The sequence below is a fragment of the Polyergus mexicanus genome, unplaced genomic scaffold, assembly GCF_030449975.1.
Source record: "Polyergus mexicanus isolate NDT 795.1 unplaced genomic scaffold, iyPolMexi1.0 SCAF_1, whole genome shotgun sequence".
Taxonomy (NCBI): Eukaryota; Metazoa; Arthropoda; class Insecta; order Hymenoptera; family Formicidae; genus Polyergus; species Polyergus mexicanus.
Genome location: NW_027223321.1, coordinates 11609656 through 11627588, shown reverse-complemented (window position 1 = coordinate 11627588; position 17933 = coordinate 11609656). Strand labels below are relative to the sequence as shown.

At 33.0% G+C, this 17933-nt stretch overlaps 1 protein-coding gene, 2 non-coding genes and 1 pseudogene across 3 annotated transcripts; 3 read left to right on the top strand and 1 right to left on the bottom strand.

The window, feature by feature from the left end:
- Nucleotides 1–4: 4 nt before the first annotated feature.
- On the bottom strand, nt 5–1144 carry LOC138935135 (COMM domain-containing protein 5). Its single transcript, XM_070299562.1, has 4 exons — nt 1000–1144; nt 649–841; nt 405–551; nt 5–300 (listed from the first exon to the last, which is right to left on the bottom strand). Exons 1-4 carry the CDS (start codon nt 1097–1099, stop codon nt 117–119), a joined length of 624 nt encoding a protein of 207 aa, XP_070155663.1. The 5' UTR covers nt 1100–1144; the 3' UTR covers nt 5–116.
- Nucleotides 1145–1610: 466 nt separating this feature from the next.
- On the top strand, nt 1611–1683 carry Trnar-ucg (transfer RNA arginine (anticodon UCG)). The gene has a single exon. It is a non-coding gene; the product is annotated as a tRNA-Arg (tRNA).
- A 1227-nt stretch (nt 1684–2910) lies between these two features.
- Trnay-gua (transfer RNA tyrosine (anticodon GUA)) lies at nt 2911–3000 on the top strand. Its single transcript is given in 2 exon segments — nt 2911–2947; nt 2965–3000. It is a non-coding gene; the product is annotated as a tRNA-Tyr (tRNA).
- A 2999-nt stretch (nt 3001–5999) lies between these two features.
- LOC138935193 (uncharacterized) lies at nt 6000–17378 on the top strand (annotated as a pseudogene).
- The last annotated feature ends 555 nt before the right edge of the window (nt 17379–17933 follow it).

The window sequence follows — 17933 nt, the reverse complement described above, 5'->3', positions numbered from 1 at the left end:
GCATGTAATTTATATTTTCTTGCATATACATAGGAAAATGTATGAATTGCTATTACAATGAGTTTTTACATTTTTATATCTCAAAATCTCTCAATAACGAGTTATCACAGTTATTGTCAGCTGGACTGGATAGATTTGAAAATACTGTGCTGTTCCAAAGTTTGTAATTCGACGAGAATGGTGGCTATAGTATGCCTCAACTGGTGAAATTTTGCCAAAGACAATTCGAATATTACACATTCGCCTGTATTGAAAGTCCACTCCATTACGATATTTGGTTCTAGCACTCTGTTTATTATACTGTAATTAAATAATAATATATGAAATTATGATCTTTTTATATATAATTATATTATTTAACATAACGCAATATATATAAACATTTTTTTTAAATCCAGGCTTACTTAGAGGAGATTGTAATATCCACACGCCATTTGCAAGAGATCAATTGTGGATTAAACTTTGTTCTTTGAATTAAGCCTGATAATAGATCAGATCGCTTTGGACCATAAATCACAGATGATAAATCTTCTATACAATCTGGAGTCAATCTGTAATTGATACATAAAGATCAGCTGAGAAGTAGAATGCAATCGTTATACAGAGAAGAATTTTAAGAATAAGCTTTATTGTTAGTAATGTATTTACTTTAATTCCTCCAAACATTGCTTGAATTCTACAGGCTTGATATCATGGCACTGTAAACGTAGATGCATTTTCAAAATTGTGAGAATAGCAGCATAGTATTCATCTACATGCTCCTCAGATATATTATATTTTTTACTTATCCGTTCTAATACACCTTCTTCTATGTATTCCAATTCTATTGCTTTTACTGCAACTGCAATTTTTTATGCAATCAACATGCATATGCATGCAATACTATTAGATATATACTATGCTTATTGTAAATAATTTTGTAAATTTCGAGCAGTATGTAATTTATTAGTTGAAATTTGTTATATTTAATTATGTATTATATATCTATTTTAACCTCACGTTGTATTAATGGACGCGCGAATGTCTTTTTTAATTCCGCCAGATATTTCGTCTTATTCCCTAAAACATTTAAGAGTTGCGTTTGAAAAGAAGTTGTCATCTTTATCTTAATGACGTTCAAGTAATTTTGACAGATCTCTCTCGATTGTGATTTTAACTGAATCTAACCTAACTTCGCATTGCCTTGTAGTGTCATCTACCGAGAATCAAGAACAACTATTCGGAATACCCGCTGCTTTTTCAATTGTACATCGAGAAGTTAATCGATATTCTCGATATCGTTGCAAATAGAATTTCTATCGACGATTAGTGATTTTTAATTAATTAGACAACAATTATTATCGTATTTAAGTGAGAAATGGCATAAGTATCGTCACGGATGGAATACAATTGAAGATTGCTGACTTTAGACAAATTTTAGCGAACAATCAGGTAGAATCGTAAATAATTGAAGAATGTTAATGAATATTGATACAGAAACACTCACATCTTTTACGATATCGTGTCATTTTACATTTATATATAAATTTTGACATTTTTTTAGGTCAATACAAGACAAGAAGATTCAATAAATTTTTTAATATACTCGGTTGAAATGATATCAAACAGTAGACCGTGTGGCCTAATGGATAAGGCGTCGGACTTCGGATCCGAAGATTGCAGGTTCGAGTCCTGTCACGGTCGTAGATCATTTATTTTTTTTCTTTCGATGCGTGAAATGTGCCAGATATGTGTTTTGTAAGTCCTTTTATATCTACATATGCGCTATTAAAGTTCTTCCGGTTCGTTCTATTTAATTTTTTTTATACAATATAATGTCTTTATAGATCTAGTAGAGATGAAGATGTAGATGAAGATCTAGTAGAGATAAAGATGTTCACAATACGCAAGGGTAATCTAATTGTCTTTTTAAAATTTTATTAACTGTTTTTAATTTAATTAATGTAAATTTAACCTTCTTTCACTGTAAAATTTATTCCAAATCTATTAAGTACTAGAGCAAGTAAGATAGATGCTGTATTTTATTGAAATTTTTCTATTATTAAATTGTTATATGTATATTATATATTATATGTGTTTATTGTGCACATTTTATTGTACTAAAAATTTTATACAATTTTTGATATTTGATTTATACTTGACTTTTTATATTTGATTTATATTTTTATACTTGATTGAAGATTTGCACGTATATTTGATTTTTCATGAAGTGAGCCATATCTCAAAACATTTCTTTGTATAAACGATATATAACAAGCAATATATATATGTGTGTGTGTGGGCGTTTTATAACGTAAAATGATAGAGATATAGGATATGTAGCGACAGGGAAGGCATTCACATATGTATGTTGGTGACGTTATCAGGAAATATCGAGGATTCCCGAAACATTATTCATTATTCTTAAGCATTTCTAACATTTCCTATGGTATAGTAATGTCATTGTAATTCATTCATTATGACATTGTCGATATTGCGTTTATAACTTATAAATTATACACAGGTGGCATTTGATCGATACAAATTTAATAGCTTTTAACGTTTTATTTCTATTATCAAGATGGATAACAAAATTACTCCATAATCAGATTTCGCGGTAGAAAAGTTAACAATTTTTAAACGATGATTTTGTTTTTGCAAAACAATGCTGAGCATATAAATGAATTTTTATATTAATTGTTATAAAATAAATAAATAATATATATATATAACATAAATTTATATATACTAAAGATATATTAATTAAATATATTTTTAGAAATTAGATATAATATAGAATTTAGTAGCAAAATTATTAATAAATATGTAGTGACTCTTTTTATAATATTTTATTGGTTAAAAACTTTAAATTAATAACGCTGATTATGCTCTACCAGGTATGATTCGTTCGTTGCAAAAATCAACCAAGAACCTTCGATAGCTCAGTTGGTAGAGCGGTGGACTGTAGTTGGCACAATTAGAGATATCCATAGGTCGCTGGTTCAAATCCGGCTCGAAGGAGTTTTTTTTGGTATAATTTTCTATTTCATGATTAAAATATTATAATATTCATTTAAGAAATCTTGTGTGTATGTGTAAAAATAAATATTTTTATTTATATATATAAAAGATATAAAAAAGATTACATTATAAAAAAATATATAATGCATGCATAATATACATACACAAAATGTATAAGTGATTCTCTCTCTCTCTCTCTGTCTTTTTCACTCTTTATATATTATATTAATTTTTTTTTTTATTTTTTATTAAATAAATTTCTTGTTTATTATGTAATATTATGATAATATACAATATATTGTCATATTATGCTCATAGTTAATTACATCGTTTACAAAATATTTTTTTGCAGATGACTATATGAATAGACAGAAATACTACAATTAGTTTCCCATTCATCATTTATTGTATAAAGAGTGATTTCACGGTATGCCATATGTATTATTTACTCTATGCTTCCTCTTAAAAAAAAATAACATTTGGAATCAAATAAAAGTTGGAAAACTCTCAGTCACGTTGATACGTAAGGCTAAAAACAATAAACTATATACATTACATGTATGTATAAAACTAAAGAAGATAGCTTATCACTTGTCATTAAGAGAACTTGTCCACAAAAAAATTGAATCTTTTTTTATTCCAGTAAAAATAGAAAGAACATGGGAAGGAAAAAGAATTGTCTTCGTGTTTCGATACGAGAGCATTGATAGCTTGTTTTTGAAGTTGTAAGTAGGATGAGGATCTCTCTAAATCTCTCGTTACATTTTTGGCGTGTCGCTCATTGATCCTGCCATTCGATGCTTATCCATTTATCTATTTCGGGGATCGGAACCTTGTGAGGGTGCGCCGCTCTTTTTGTCTAATCAGAATAAAGTGAATTAGCCCTAACACGAGACCGCACCTAAATGTTTTTGTTCGCGTAAGCTTTTAATTCCTTCTTTCCAGCTAAGTTTGACCTAGTACCAAGTACTGCGAAGACTAGAGGGCGAAGACTAGAGGGTCGACATAAGGCGTTCGATGTATCGCATCCCCTCTTGTCGTTCGCACAATAGAATTCGTACGTGAACGCGCACCGATTTGTTTCTCGCTTCAACAACTCTCTTTCTCTCTCTCTCTCTCTCTCTCTCTCTCTCTTTTCTCTTAATATTCTGATAAGATTAACTTTCTACTGCAAAAGAGAATTTTCCAACTAATTTGAATTATTTCGAATAATTTAACAATATATATATATATATATTATACCAATAATATAATGAAGACATTATTTTTTTATTTACTTTTTTAAAGATATTTTAAGAGAATTTTGAAAAAGATTTTCTTTAATAAGTTAAGATTCTTATAAACAATCATAATTTTATATGACTTCTTTTATAAATTGTAGATATGATTTATTACATCTTCTTGAAAATTGAGAAAATCTTTCATAAATATATATAAATCCATATTTAAAATTAATTTTATTATATCTTTTTAACCTTTCTGTTATGACAAGGGAATAATGAAATTACCCCACAGAGCAGAGAATATTGATTCTATGATTAGAATATATGTTTATATATACAATATTATATTATATTATATTTATTACAGTGTAAAAAATATTAAAACTTTTGTTAATTTTATTATTCAAACTGTTTTACGAAAAAAATTACAGTAAAAGAATCACTCGTAATAAAAGGGTTAACAGTCGGAAGATGTAATCCGTGTGTAACCCCTACAAATGGGGGTTCCTCCCGCACGGAGAATATCGCGTCTGCGTTGATTGCCACGCGAGTAACAGAGCCCTAGAGAAAGGGTGGCAACACGTGCTGCCATCCTCCTGACGTCCGGTGTTGGGGATAGCGTGGGGGATGGAAACGCGTCAACGATACGTCGCAGCGGGGTTTATCGAAGCGATAGCGCCGTAACTAGTGACGTACTTGCAAAGATCTCATCATGCGAGATCAATTAGGGCATTAGGGTAATTGTGACACGAAACTGTACGTGATACCGGCGAGTATTTTTCAAAACCAATAATCCTTATCAAGTTGTTAAATACAATTATTGTTGACTTAATAGATGACGTAAAATTACATTAAATATCGATTCTATGATAAATATTGTCACGCGTTTATCATTCTGTTTTATTCTTTTATTCTGTTTTATATTAGATTACGTTACGTAACGTTTTTATAATGTTCAACATCTTTTTCATTATTTTTCTTTATTTAACATTTGAAATGTATCTTCGTGTTTTATATATTTCTGATATTCTGATATTATTTTTCAATTATTAATATTTAATTATTTAACAAAATAACTAAATATTGATAATTAAAAAATAATAACGAATAAGTTATATATTTAGTAAAAAATACAAAATGTAAAATATCATTACCAAAAATATTTGGAGACAAATAAAAATTGTAAAGGAAAGGCGAAATGCAAGAGAACTATTTTCAGAAAAATAAAAAAATATGCAGTAATGCGAAGTACTGTTCCTTTAATCGTCGTCGTTATAATGATTTTATATAATTTTTATACGTTTGTAGAAATGTATCTCGTATCTTTTATCGACTGATGTTTGATTTAGCAAGTTACATTTATCTCGAGAGATTAAAAATTCATAACTGAGATATCTTATATTGTATGTACGCGTATCTTTTTTATTTTCTAGTGTCTAAACTATCGATACTTCGATATAATATCGTGAACAGTACAATTAGTAGCCGAGTAACCCTTCTGACGCGCAATCGCGGCGCGTCATCGGACGATGCGCTTGTGCAAACCAAGGACGGCGGAGGTAGGAGGGCGAGGACGCGTCGTGGCCGACTGCGCGCGAACGTGAGACCGTGAGAGGTGAGAGGAGAGAGGAAGAAGGGAGCAACGTCGTCGTCGCCGTCGTCGGACCGCAGCGGCATAGGGACGGCGGGTAGGGGTTGAACGCGCGATGAGGAGTGGGGGGGATCGTGGAGGGTCGTGAACGCGGCGTCGGGTGACTCGGGCGCGTCGAGCGCTTTCTCGTTTCTCGCGCAGTCTGACGCCGCCGGTCGGGACGTGAGCACGTGTGTGTTGCGTCGTCGGTTCCCGGGTCCCCGAGTGAGCGCAGTCGCAAAAATTCGCGAAAGGGGCGGTGAGAGAGGTCACGAGAGGAGTCGCGGGCACGATCGAATCGAATTCAGCGTGAATTTGATAGACGACGTTAACGATCCAGCAAATTTTCGAGAGCGATGACTGATCGTCATCGATATTCGCGGTTCATCGCGCGAATATTCGCGAAGTTAGTCGCGCTTGTGAATCGTACGTAAACTGCCGAATCTGAAAGGAAATCGCGCGAGACTCAACTTACGCAATCCCCCGACACCTGTCCCCGTGCTTGGCGAGTGAGTGACAAAGGGAGCCTCAAGGGAGAACCAGGCAGAGCATCCGGTGGGGCCGAGGGAGGGAGGGTGATCAACGCGCCCCGATGCCATCCTGGCGTCGCGAGCGGTTGCGTGGTGAAACGCGCTAGTGAGATCGTGAGGATGAGTGACGTCGTCGGTCGGCTGTCGCGCAGGGTGAGCAGGTAAGAGTTCCTCCTATTCTACTCTATATCACACCTCGTGTATGTGGAGAGACGCGAGAGACACCCTGATCCCACGACGATCATGGTTGCCGGCGATCAACCTTTCCTCCTCGCTTTGCCCCCCCCCCCCATCCTCCCCCTTTCTCCCCTCTCTCATCCCACATCCCCCTGGTTTCTATCGCATAATGGCGTTGATTGGGGATCGATTGCGGGATATGTAGGAGTGTCGAACGACGCTGTTCTGCAGCTCCGGATGTCCCCCTGTTCACGTTCGTCGAAGAGAGGGTACAGGTCGGAGCCATTCTACGTAGACTGCTACTGTCCAGGCCGGTGGCGGATCGATTTTCGCGAGGGGCGGAAGGGGAAGAAGGGGGGAGAGGGGGATAGGACAAGGGGCGAGCGGAGACGGAAGCAGGGGCGCGCTGTATGCGTGGGCACAGGGATATGTGTGTGCATAACATATATACATACATACACACACACATATATATATATATATATATATAAAATTCTATATATGTGTGTATGTGTATTTGAGTGCGTGAGGATGACTTCGAGAATTGGTTTGCAGCTCTTGGAGAATTTGCCGGTGAATCGTCGAGATTGAAACGCGTCGTCTCGCTTCCGGAACGATCCCGTTCCTCTTTCGGAATCGGCGACTTCCGGCCGTCCGGTCTCGATCTCGTTCAGTCTCGCGGAGATTGAATTAGTCATGGGATTTGTGGAGTAATAATGTCGCAGTAGTTGCGGCGAACGTATAGTCCGGCGCCGTCCCGTCTCCCGCGACGCGCCGTGTCGTTATCGAGTTAAGTAAACTGACAATTCTCCGGATACAAGTGATTGTAATGCACACGCCGTGCCGTCAGCCGTTACCGCATTACAAGCACTTGAGATATGCACGTTAAAGTCGTAGACGATTCGCGGTATGCATTTCATTGATGTAAACTGCTGACGACTATGCGCGTTCAAATTAAACATGCATAAATGGATATCTCTTCGCTGACATTGTAACTGACGCTATTCGATACGCGAGATTTTGGCGGAAATTTATTATTTAGAATATATAAATTATTTTTTTTAACGCGATCATCCTAAGCGACATCGAATTTTTTTTTCGTCGAAACGATAGATGTGCGTATATACATGTATGCCTGCATTTAAGTATGAGAGATTAGAAGAATTAGATGAAGAATTAGAAAATGTTTTAACTTTTTTTTTATAAAAATAAATTAATCTTTTTTTTTTCCGATTAAGCTATTACGTAATAAATAACCTTCACACTAATATATGCGATAAAGACGATATCGTTACGGAAGAGAAATTTAATAATAATGATTTCGCACATGTTTTCTTTGTTTCCAATAAATACAGTACGCATATATGAAGAATGTCTTCAACTTAAAAGCATCGACGCTTATCTGTTATATTGTTCATCGATCATGCTTCTTGCAATCGATAAGCAATCTTACACTTGATTCTATATACATCTAAATTGATACTGCTTGATATGGTGTTACATGCTTTATCGGATAGAATGATTTATCGCTGATAACAGTATTCACAATGACTCAAAAGTTATTTACTCTAATTTTTTTATGGAAGAAGATTTTTCAAGAATTGCAGTTTATTTTACGTCTTTGATATACACTTGTGTTACGACAAATGAAAATTAACTTGTTAACTTCATACACATCTATTATTCCGATACACATAAGTATTATAAACCATACGAAGAGTCCCCTGATAATAAAACTTCCTTCCTTTGTAACATAGCGACTATATGTTAGGATTTATGGACTTTGTACGTGTCATTTTGTGGAATTAATTATAAGAATAATTAATTGATGTTGATCACTAAGGGACAATTTATACGAAAGATCACACACATACATATATATGAAAAAATTAAATAAAATTGGAAATTTATTGACGAATTTTATTCTACGCTTTTTGATAATCTTCTATTTATCTTTATTACTCATACGTACCATATCACTATTGACATATACCTATACGTAATTCAAACATAGATTATTTTGAAAGTGAGTCGATCTTTTTAAAAGAGGGTTTATCTTTTTAATGTGTAATTATAATTAAATGTTATGTTATTTAAGCAAATTATAAATAAATTCTTCTCACGTTGCATATTAATTGTTTAATTTATCGATCATTAGAGTTATGATAACATAGAGGTATAATAACATAGTGCTCATTGCTGCCGAAAAGGAAAAATTTTGACGTTTCTTTCTACGTTTTACGAGCTAATCTCGTTTCCTGTGAAACAACTGTCAGGCTATGAATCGAAATAAGCGATTTGGGAAAATATCTCGTTAAATTACCTCACGAGCGCATATCCCGGTTGTTGCTCCATTCCGAGGTACGACTGAGTAATCATTGAAACTCGCGGAAACATAACAGGAATGTCGCCTTCGTTCGCGAACAAAAATAGTCGCTGCCGCGTCAACTCGACTTCTCAGTCTACTTTCAAGCCCGTTAGATATAACTGTCACGGCTTGCTCTTAACCCCTTGGGGCGAACCTCTTCTCAGGTTCGAAGGTATTATAGCCGAAGGCGACTATTCCGCTCTCGGAAATAGTCGCGGAAATGGAAAAGTTGCGTGAATAACACTATAATGTAGTTCCATAAAAAATACAAGGGACAGAAGATAATTATCATTTTTCGTAGTTGTTTTACGTTGAATATAGTTTTGGCTTTTAAATTGCCCCATCATATCATTATCTTGAGAAAATTAAAATTAAAATTATAAAAATAATTTATTTTAATGTCTTATGTGTTATTTTATTAAATATTGAGTACGTCGCTAGAACGTTTAATCCTTCAAAAGAATTTGCTATTAATGTTAAGAAAAATTTTTGTAATTTTTTTAAGGCTCTATAAGAGAGTTTTAACAATGTATTTAATTTTGAATAAAATAAAATTTCTTTAACGCATGTGGCATGATAAATTATATTAAAATAGCTTTCTTTGTCACTTTAATCTCAAATTTATCGATATTGTGATGTGAAAGCGAACTAGCAAGAAATCCAGAAGAATGATATTCACTTTCTTGGCTCCAAAAATTTTTTTTTTGTTGGATTGCATTAGTATTTGCAACAGTGTGGAAGAAAATAAAAGTCATTTTTTAATCCTGGGTTTACAAAAAATTTTATACAAGATTTTTTTTTTTTTACTAAGAAGTTATAAGAGATAGGTTTTTATATTTAAAGCAATAGAAGAAATGAACAATGCATTTCTTTAATACGTATATGGTATAAATTTTTTTTTTGTTGGATTGCATTAGTATTTGCAACAGTGTGGAAGAAAATAAAAGTCATTTTTTAATCCTGGGTTTACAAAAAATTTTATACAAGATTTTTTTTTTTTACTAAGAAGTTATAAGAGATAGGTTTTTATATTTAAAGCAATAGAAGAAACGAACAATGCATTTCTTTAATACGTATATGGTATAAGTAATAAAGATATGTACAAATAATGGAAAAATGAATAATGCTTCTGTAAAATGTTAGGTAACATAATTCAGGCATTAATATATAATTATTATTCTTTATAAAAGAGTATCGCAAAGTTAAATTATTGTTTTAATAATTGATCAAGCTTTTATATTCATGCAATTTTTACATCTATATTATTTTAATATTTGATTTTTGCTTTAATTCACATTTCTTGCATTGTAATGACTGACCGATTTTATAAACGCAGTTTTCATATTTGTTCTTGCCTATATATGGTACCTACATATACGCATTTATCACAAATATAGATATTTTAATATCTAGGCTGCTATCAATGTGCAATATATAAAATTTTCGAATTGTTAGATTTTTATGAAAAGTATTTCTGGTTCTTTTCATTTTCTCTTTGAGTTTTTTTCGCTCTTCTTTCCCTTCCTATGTTCAATAGTTTTCTCTTTACTTTTCGTTACTCATCACGAGGCACTCACTGTGAATCGCTTAACGAATCGGGAGATCCCGAGGTCGGAAAAATCGATCGCGCATCAGTATATCTATCGTCCAGCGTATTTGGGTACGTGCCGTACGAAACTCTTTACTGTCCTTCTTCCACCCTTTCTCGCCCCCTGATCTTCCTCGATCGATAGACCCCGACTCATAGTTGCTCTCTCTATTTCTCTCTCTCTCTCTCTCTTTTTCCTTATCTTCGTCTGTTTTGTTCTTTCATGAAGTGCGACAGCAGAATGTAACGGTAATGAATTAATCGTAATAAATGCAAAAAGTAATGAATGAAAATTAAGATTATTCAAAGATACTCTTCCCGATAATAATCGGATCACAAATAAAAATATAGTTATTATTGCTTTGTCTTTGATCGCCTTTATTTTAATCACGTTGAGGTAGTTGATTATTTTTACTGATACTCCTTTGATTTCGAATATATGTATATTGCATTTAAAATGAAGTAAGATTTGTTAAATTTTGTTTCGATCTTTTTAATAATGTTAGAAAAATCATTTCGTGATATTATATTATATAAAAGCATGAACTGATTTTTTGCAATTTCATAATTTAGCTTGATCGATTTGGCTACTTTTCTCAAGATTAACCGAATCATTTCGGAGCATTTCGATACCTCGGATACCGAGTGTCTCGCGATATGTTGACAAACCCGCGAAAATCAATGACAGGGGTCTTCTAGAATGCAAGCAAAATGATAATAGACGGATGATATAAGCGTTCAGATGACACGTATCTTGGAGCAGGCTATGACGGGACAAAGGCGAATCGAAACTCGTTCTGTTCTCCAACTTGGACGGGCAAGCTGGAAAACGGATTTGGTAGAGTTTCGCTTCGAGAGTTGCGCTACTGAAATCAGGTCGCTTGCTTGCCAGTGAAGTGCACAATAACCGTTTCGTAAATACACATAAATGGTATGTGACATATAAACAGGAAATGATGTTGTAAATCACGTGTTATTTAATATTTATATTTTCTAATGCGGATAGTTTTGAATCATTTGCAATCTCCGGCGGTAATATTCAAAAGTGTCAATTTTTACCTGTAATAAATATCTCAATTGTATTTTTTATTAAAAGATTGATTATTTATTAAAAGATAAATTTCTTAATAAATAATCTCTGGTTAATACAGTCCTTTGTGTATATTATAATGACATTATATTTAATAACGCTATAACAATATTACAATATAACATTATTACAATATAATGAAATATAATTTTTACATATAATTATTATTCAAATAAAGAAAACGCAATGTGTAATCAGATATTTTTTTTATAAAAATAAAATATATTTCTAAAAAATCGTGAAATCTTATCTTATGGACATGTCGGGTGATTTTCTACTTATCTTATATTATTTTCGCTTTCTCATCATTGAAATGCATGATGACATATCGTTTGTCTTAATCCGAGATATTACGATTGAAATAAGTGAGTGCTCATTATATTGATTAAAAAAATTATATTTATTCTCTGTTTTTCAACCTGGATAAGTTTTACGAGTTACACTGCACATGTGTATAATAAAATTCAATTTGAATCAAATTTAAATTATTTTATTAATTTAATTTTTTAGGAATAAAATGAATAGAAGAATAAAAAATGTATCCTTTGCTACCGCATTACTTTACTTGTAATATATGCTACGAAAAAACGCAGCCGCTATCATTTAAATATTAAAAATCTTCGAGTCATCATAAGCATCTTAATAAATTACATAAATTAATTAATTCATTAATTAATTGCAAGAGTTGAATAAAAAGTTTGACTTTAGCTTATTATGCAGTTTGTTTCATAGGATATGTATAATAATCATAAAGAATAAAAATCAGCTTTCGTATTCTCGAAATCGAAAAAATTCTCTAATAAATCGTAAAGTTTAGCAATGTAAAGACGATACTTGAGAAAAGAATCGTATCTCTTTCTGAATAAACTTGCTCGATACCGAGACTACTAGGGTACATCAGACGGCTCATTGAATACCGACATAAGGGAAATTGAGAGACTCAAGGGTGCGATTAAACGATCCGTTCTTCGAGGTCGCGTAGCGCGTCGACGGAGCCAAATCGTCATTATCTCCGTTGATATTCTTTTGATCTGTCAAGGACGAGAGTTCGTTGTCTACGCGAATCGACAGTTAATGGCATAGTAGTGCTCTCCAGACGCGGCGATATGCATTAAATGCTAAAGCATTTGATGTCAAAAGGCGGCAATAGAAGGGCACGAGTAGATATATAATAGTAGTAGTACCGAAGTAGAAGATTCTCTCGACGGAGGCGGATAATCGCGGAAAGGATTAAAGCGTGAGATCAAAGCGGTTAAGTAGATCTGTCGTTGACAGGGAGAAAGCGATAGAGAGAAGGAGAGAGAGAGAGAGAGAGTGAGAGGGGGGAGGGTAAGAGGAGAGGAAATTCGGAACGCAATCGATTGTAATTGAAATCGTAGAACTCACTCCAATCACTCTGTCTGTTATCTTCTCCTATTGCTTTATGGAGCAATATTTATGTTCATTTGCTTCGAGAATCACATAGAAACGACATGAATAAATGGAATATATATTTGTGAAAATATATGTATATATGCGATTTTTTTTCTTATAGTGTCCCATGTGCCGGACAATGTTGTTTAAAAGAGGTTAAAAAATTTCAAACAAATAAAGACAGGATGAGAAAACACTGTGTTTTTTTACAGAATAGTTTATATACGTTGTCGTTTGAAAGATATCTAAAAAATGTGTGAAATATTGTGCAAGACGTTTATTTAGACGTCCTGGTATACAGTATAAGAGTTAATCCTGAAAATGATGCAAATACATTCTGGCATATTGTACATGGCGTTGTAAGTATTTAAGAAATAAGAGAGATTAGCGAAAGTATTAATGAGAATATTCAAATCTACTGCTTTATAAGCCGATATTATAAGATAGGATAATCATGATCAAGTATTTGTGCATAAATTAATTAAAAATGTATGCACGTTTATTTCTCTTAATTTATCTTAGTTAAAAAAAAAAAAATATTACGAGAGCTCATCTCTAATAAATTTGCTCGGATTAATTAACTTTAATCTAAATGCTTTGTGTGCGCGTGGAGATGTTCGCTTTCGAGTTTCCACTTTCCGAGGAAAGTAACACGATCGAATTCTACAGGACTCTTTTTGTATGCATATATATACCCTCTTTTACGGTCGCAATCGCGGTGGCGACAGCCCGTCTGGTAGCCTCTGTTTCTTACTTTGATGACCCTTGTGTCGTAGGGTGACGACCCCACGTGTCTGCTTGCGCACAATGTTTCTCTTGCACTTTATACTTATTATTTATTACATAATGATAAAAGAAAGAGGAGGGGAGAGAGAGAGAGAGAAGGAGAAAGAGGGGGAAAAAGAGAGAGAAGAAAAGAACATGCTAAATTAATGCAAAAGATTTTATTAATATTTTTTAATGATATCCACATGTGTTAAATTTGCCAAATTTCGTGATAGAAATAAAAAAAAAAAAAAAAAAAAGACGCTAAAAATTACAAATTTCAATTTTTTTTCCGAAAAAAATAATTATTTTGCGCGATGGGATTTATAAGAACCGAGTTTGCACATTTGTGTATAATTGATTGCGTATAAAATTCGAAACACAAATGTAATAAATGTACGCTACAAAATTGAACAATGAAATGTGACGAATGGAAAATAACAATAAGTAGAATTATAGATAAATCATCTGAGATGTAATAAAAATAAAACCTATATATTAAATTTGAGCGAACTTTTCTTATAAAAATACATCGATGATCAAGGACACGAACAAACGGAGAGTTACTTCATTATGTTATTGATCTTTCCTATTTGAAATTGCACGTGCATTAGAAATTAAGCGTACGTAAGGAGAGAGAGCATAAATTGATAGTAGAATTGAATTGTAGAAATTGACCTGTACGTAAAAATATTATGTAATATTGTTAATCAAGATAGTGTCATGAGACACTAAATAAGACGTTAATTGGATTAGCAAGGCGTTCTTATTATATAAAACATACAAGGAGGACGGTTAATTTTTGATACTATTTAAATAAACGTGTAAATATTTTATCAAATTTCACAGAACACTCAGAGCACTATAAAGGATATATTTTTACTTCTGAAGTCAGATACTCTCGCGGGAGGAAAGTACTATCTAAAAAGGAAAGGATCTGTGTTATTCATAAAAATAATTGTATAAGATACTAATTAAAATAGTGTGTCTATGTGTCGTGTGCAACAAAAAAGTTAATCACAAAAATCTAGTAATAAAGTAACTTTGATATACGTATATATATGAAATGCGGACGATAGAAACTGGATATATGAAAAAAGTATTGCGAATATTTGGATACATTTTGCATTAATATCGATAACGAATAAAAATGTGGTTAATAAATTTCTAAATAGGAACACGAACGCGCGCGGAATCACTTTATTATGCTATCGATCTTCCATATTTAGAACGGCAACATGCGCAATCAATTCATTTATGTAATAAATATATAAGCCATCTTTTTCTCTCTCTGTAATATAATAAATATCTGTTGAATGTGAATAAATATCTGTAGAGACATGTAATAAATTTTAAACTTAACAAGCTAATAAAATAAAAATGGAATCAATTTTTCTATATATGCATGTGTTTATATGTGTATGGGTGCTTGAGATATTTTTAGTGTTTAAACACTCTTCACATAATATACAATTATTTGAAAAACTTGTGCACTTTTTTCGCTTCGCAGGTGAAACGGCGACTTGGATTTATGCGATAATTTTCTTGTGGACGTGATCGAATGGGACATTGTGGGAAAATTGAGCGGGAGAAACAGACTGTGAAAGGTTTATTCTCTTGGCCCTCGTCTAGGCACGTTCCTAAATCACGTTCATTGACCGGAGGGAAGTTTGACCTGGTTATAATCGAAGGTAAGTCTCTTTTTCTCTATGTCTCTCTTTCCTATTTTCGCTCTCTGTCTCTTTTTCATAAATGTGTTATTTACATATATTAAATTACACTCTTAGATTGGTCTACTGTTTGCCTGGAACTGTGCCTAGTGTGCCTAGAGTGTTTATACGGCAAACAATCAGCGGCGAAATTCGCCAAATCTTCGATCTTTATTATTTGCTTTTCAACTTATTGCAATTAACTGAGAATGCTTTTACCGTAAATTTTTCGTATGAAATATTTTACGATATTTGGAGTACTTCCGAGTAATATCAAAGAAGCTGTGTCAAGAGGTTTTATCAAAGCGCTTTATCGCAGCAACTGGGAGAGATCTCTAAGTTCACTTACTAAATCCTCTGAATGTGCTTTATTAAAATACATATTTTATTTGCCAAATTTTATTAAACCAAAAATTGACTTATGTTACAAAATAATTAATTAACTTTTTAATTTTTAATTAAATATATTGCTTATTTTATAGATGACTATTTATAAATTGAATATTGATAAAGTCATAGGATCCAATTCAAAAACGTGACTTCTTAATAAAAGTAGTATTAAAATTCAAATAGTAAAAAAATTATTTTGGAAAAAAATTATAAATTGAATACTTTTGAAAAAATTGTCGAAAATTCCTCTAAAAATTATCCAGAAAAAAAGATATAATTAAAGATATTAAAAACACGAGAAAAGAATTATTACAAGATTCTCCCTAATAATTCCCATAATCCCTTCTACATTTTAGTCTCAAAAATGCCATATATATAGAATGTGACAAAAAAAAAACATATATATATATAATAAAATAAAATATATAAAAATATATAAAAAAATAAAAATGGGTCAAGCAGACCTGGACGAGACGCCAGGATTAAGGTAGTAAGTTCGTTCTTTGTCTTTGGTGCAGTCGTTAGCGGCGTCAAGTATGACGAGGAGCAGCGACAGTGGATGCGGACGCGGTTCCGAGCACACCGTCGTCGTTGTCCGTCGCTGCGATGCCACCGTCGTGTCACGTGGTAAGGCAACGTCCCAGCAGCGCGAATCGATCGGCGTCGGTAACGGCGGCAGCGTCCAGCAACGTAGCAACGACGATAGCACCGGGAACGGCACCACCACCGGGACCACCTCTAGCAATCAAGGTACCAAGGGTACGGCCGATTAGAGTCATCTCCTTGAACGCGGACGCGGCACACTTCAGAATTAACGTGAGTACTTTTATGTCGGTTATTTTTTTTCCGCCACAAATTTAAAGATTTTGCAATTAAATATATTCATAAAAAAATTTCAAGAGAGATGTTTTAACGAAAGATATACCCCTTCATGCAGATTTTTAGATGTTCGAGAAAAAAACAAGTTACAGATATTAATTCTTCAATGCAGAATTATACATGAGCAAAATTAAATTTCATAAGTGGTGATTTTATAGATTGACATTTGACGAACTCACGTAAACGTGAGATAAAAAAATTTTTAAATAGTTTATGAAAATCTTTGAAGAATTTGAAAAAAAGGGAATGTCATTATTGTTGTTACACCATTTACATATATAAATTTAGAAAGAAAATTGCAATATAATATTGCATTTTATATATACTGTGTAAGATAGTTCACAAAATCTCTCGAACATCTTCGAATCTGCATATAGATATTTTTAATATCTCACGCTATATATGGACTTATGGATATATTTCACGGAGGATAATTGATGTACCCTAAATAATTTAAATAATTTTCCAACACTCACTGTGCAATCGCGAACATTTAATTAATGTAAACATCGAACGAGATATCGCTCAATTATATTGTTCTTACGCGAGTTTACTGTAAAGTAAACGAGCGGAGAGGAGTGAACGCTGACGTTGCGAGTAGGAGGGTGAAAGGAGAGGGGAGAGGGGAGAGGAGTACGCGTCGCGCAGTTGTGCAAACAAATTAAGCTAATTAATCAGGAAGAACGCGGCCGTGCTTCAGTCGCATGCTTACATGCGAGTACAGCTTCTCCTTCTCGTCATCTTCCGTACTTTAGAGCGGGAAGGAACGAGATATCTTTGTGTGCTCTACGGAAATATTAATTAAGTGGCAAGTTACGTTCCGTCGTAAGTGACAGATTATATATGTATATATATGTATTGCTACTTTTTTGCTTTGAACTGTCATTCATCTTTACAGCAGTTTACTCACATACATGAATGAAAGTTAATGATAATAAATGCGTTTTAATTCAATTCCGTTTGTTATGAATGGATCCAGTTCTGCGTTGATACCACTGTATATTTTTATTTGTCAAAATTTAAAAAAAATCTAAATATATCTAAGGATTAAGATTATACATATAATATATATATATATATATATATATATATATATATATATATATATATACACATATATATAAAATATTATATATTATTTTATATATATATATATATATATATATATATA

What these genes read in the sequence shown, in the direction of transcription:
- LOC138935135 (XM_070299562.1), bottom strand. Translation starts at nt 1,099, where the DNA reads ATGACAACTTCTTTTCAAACGCAACTCTTAAATGTTTTAGGGAATAAG. An exon ending in CGCGCGTCCATTAATACAAC is followed by an intron (nt 842 to 999) that starts GTGAGGTTAAAA and finishes AAAAAATTGCAG; the next exon opens with TTGCAGTAAAAGCAATAGAA. An exon ending in CAATGTTTGGAGGAATTAAA is followed by an intron (nt 552 to 648) that starts GTAAATACATTA and finishes TATCAATTACAG; the next exon opens with ATTGACTCCAGATTGTATAG.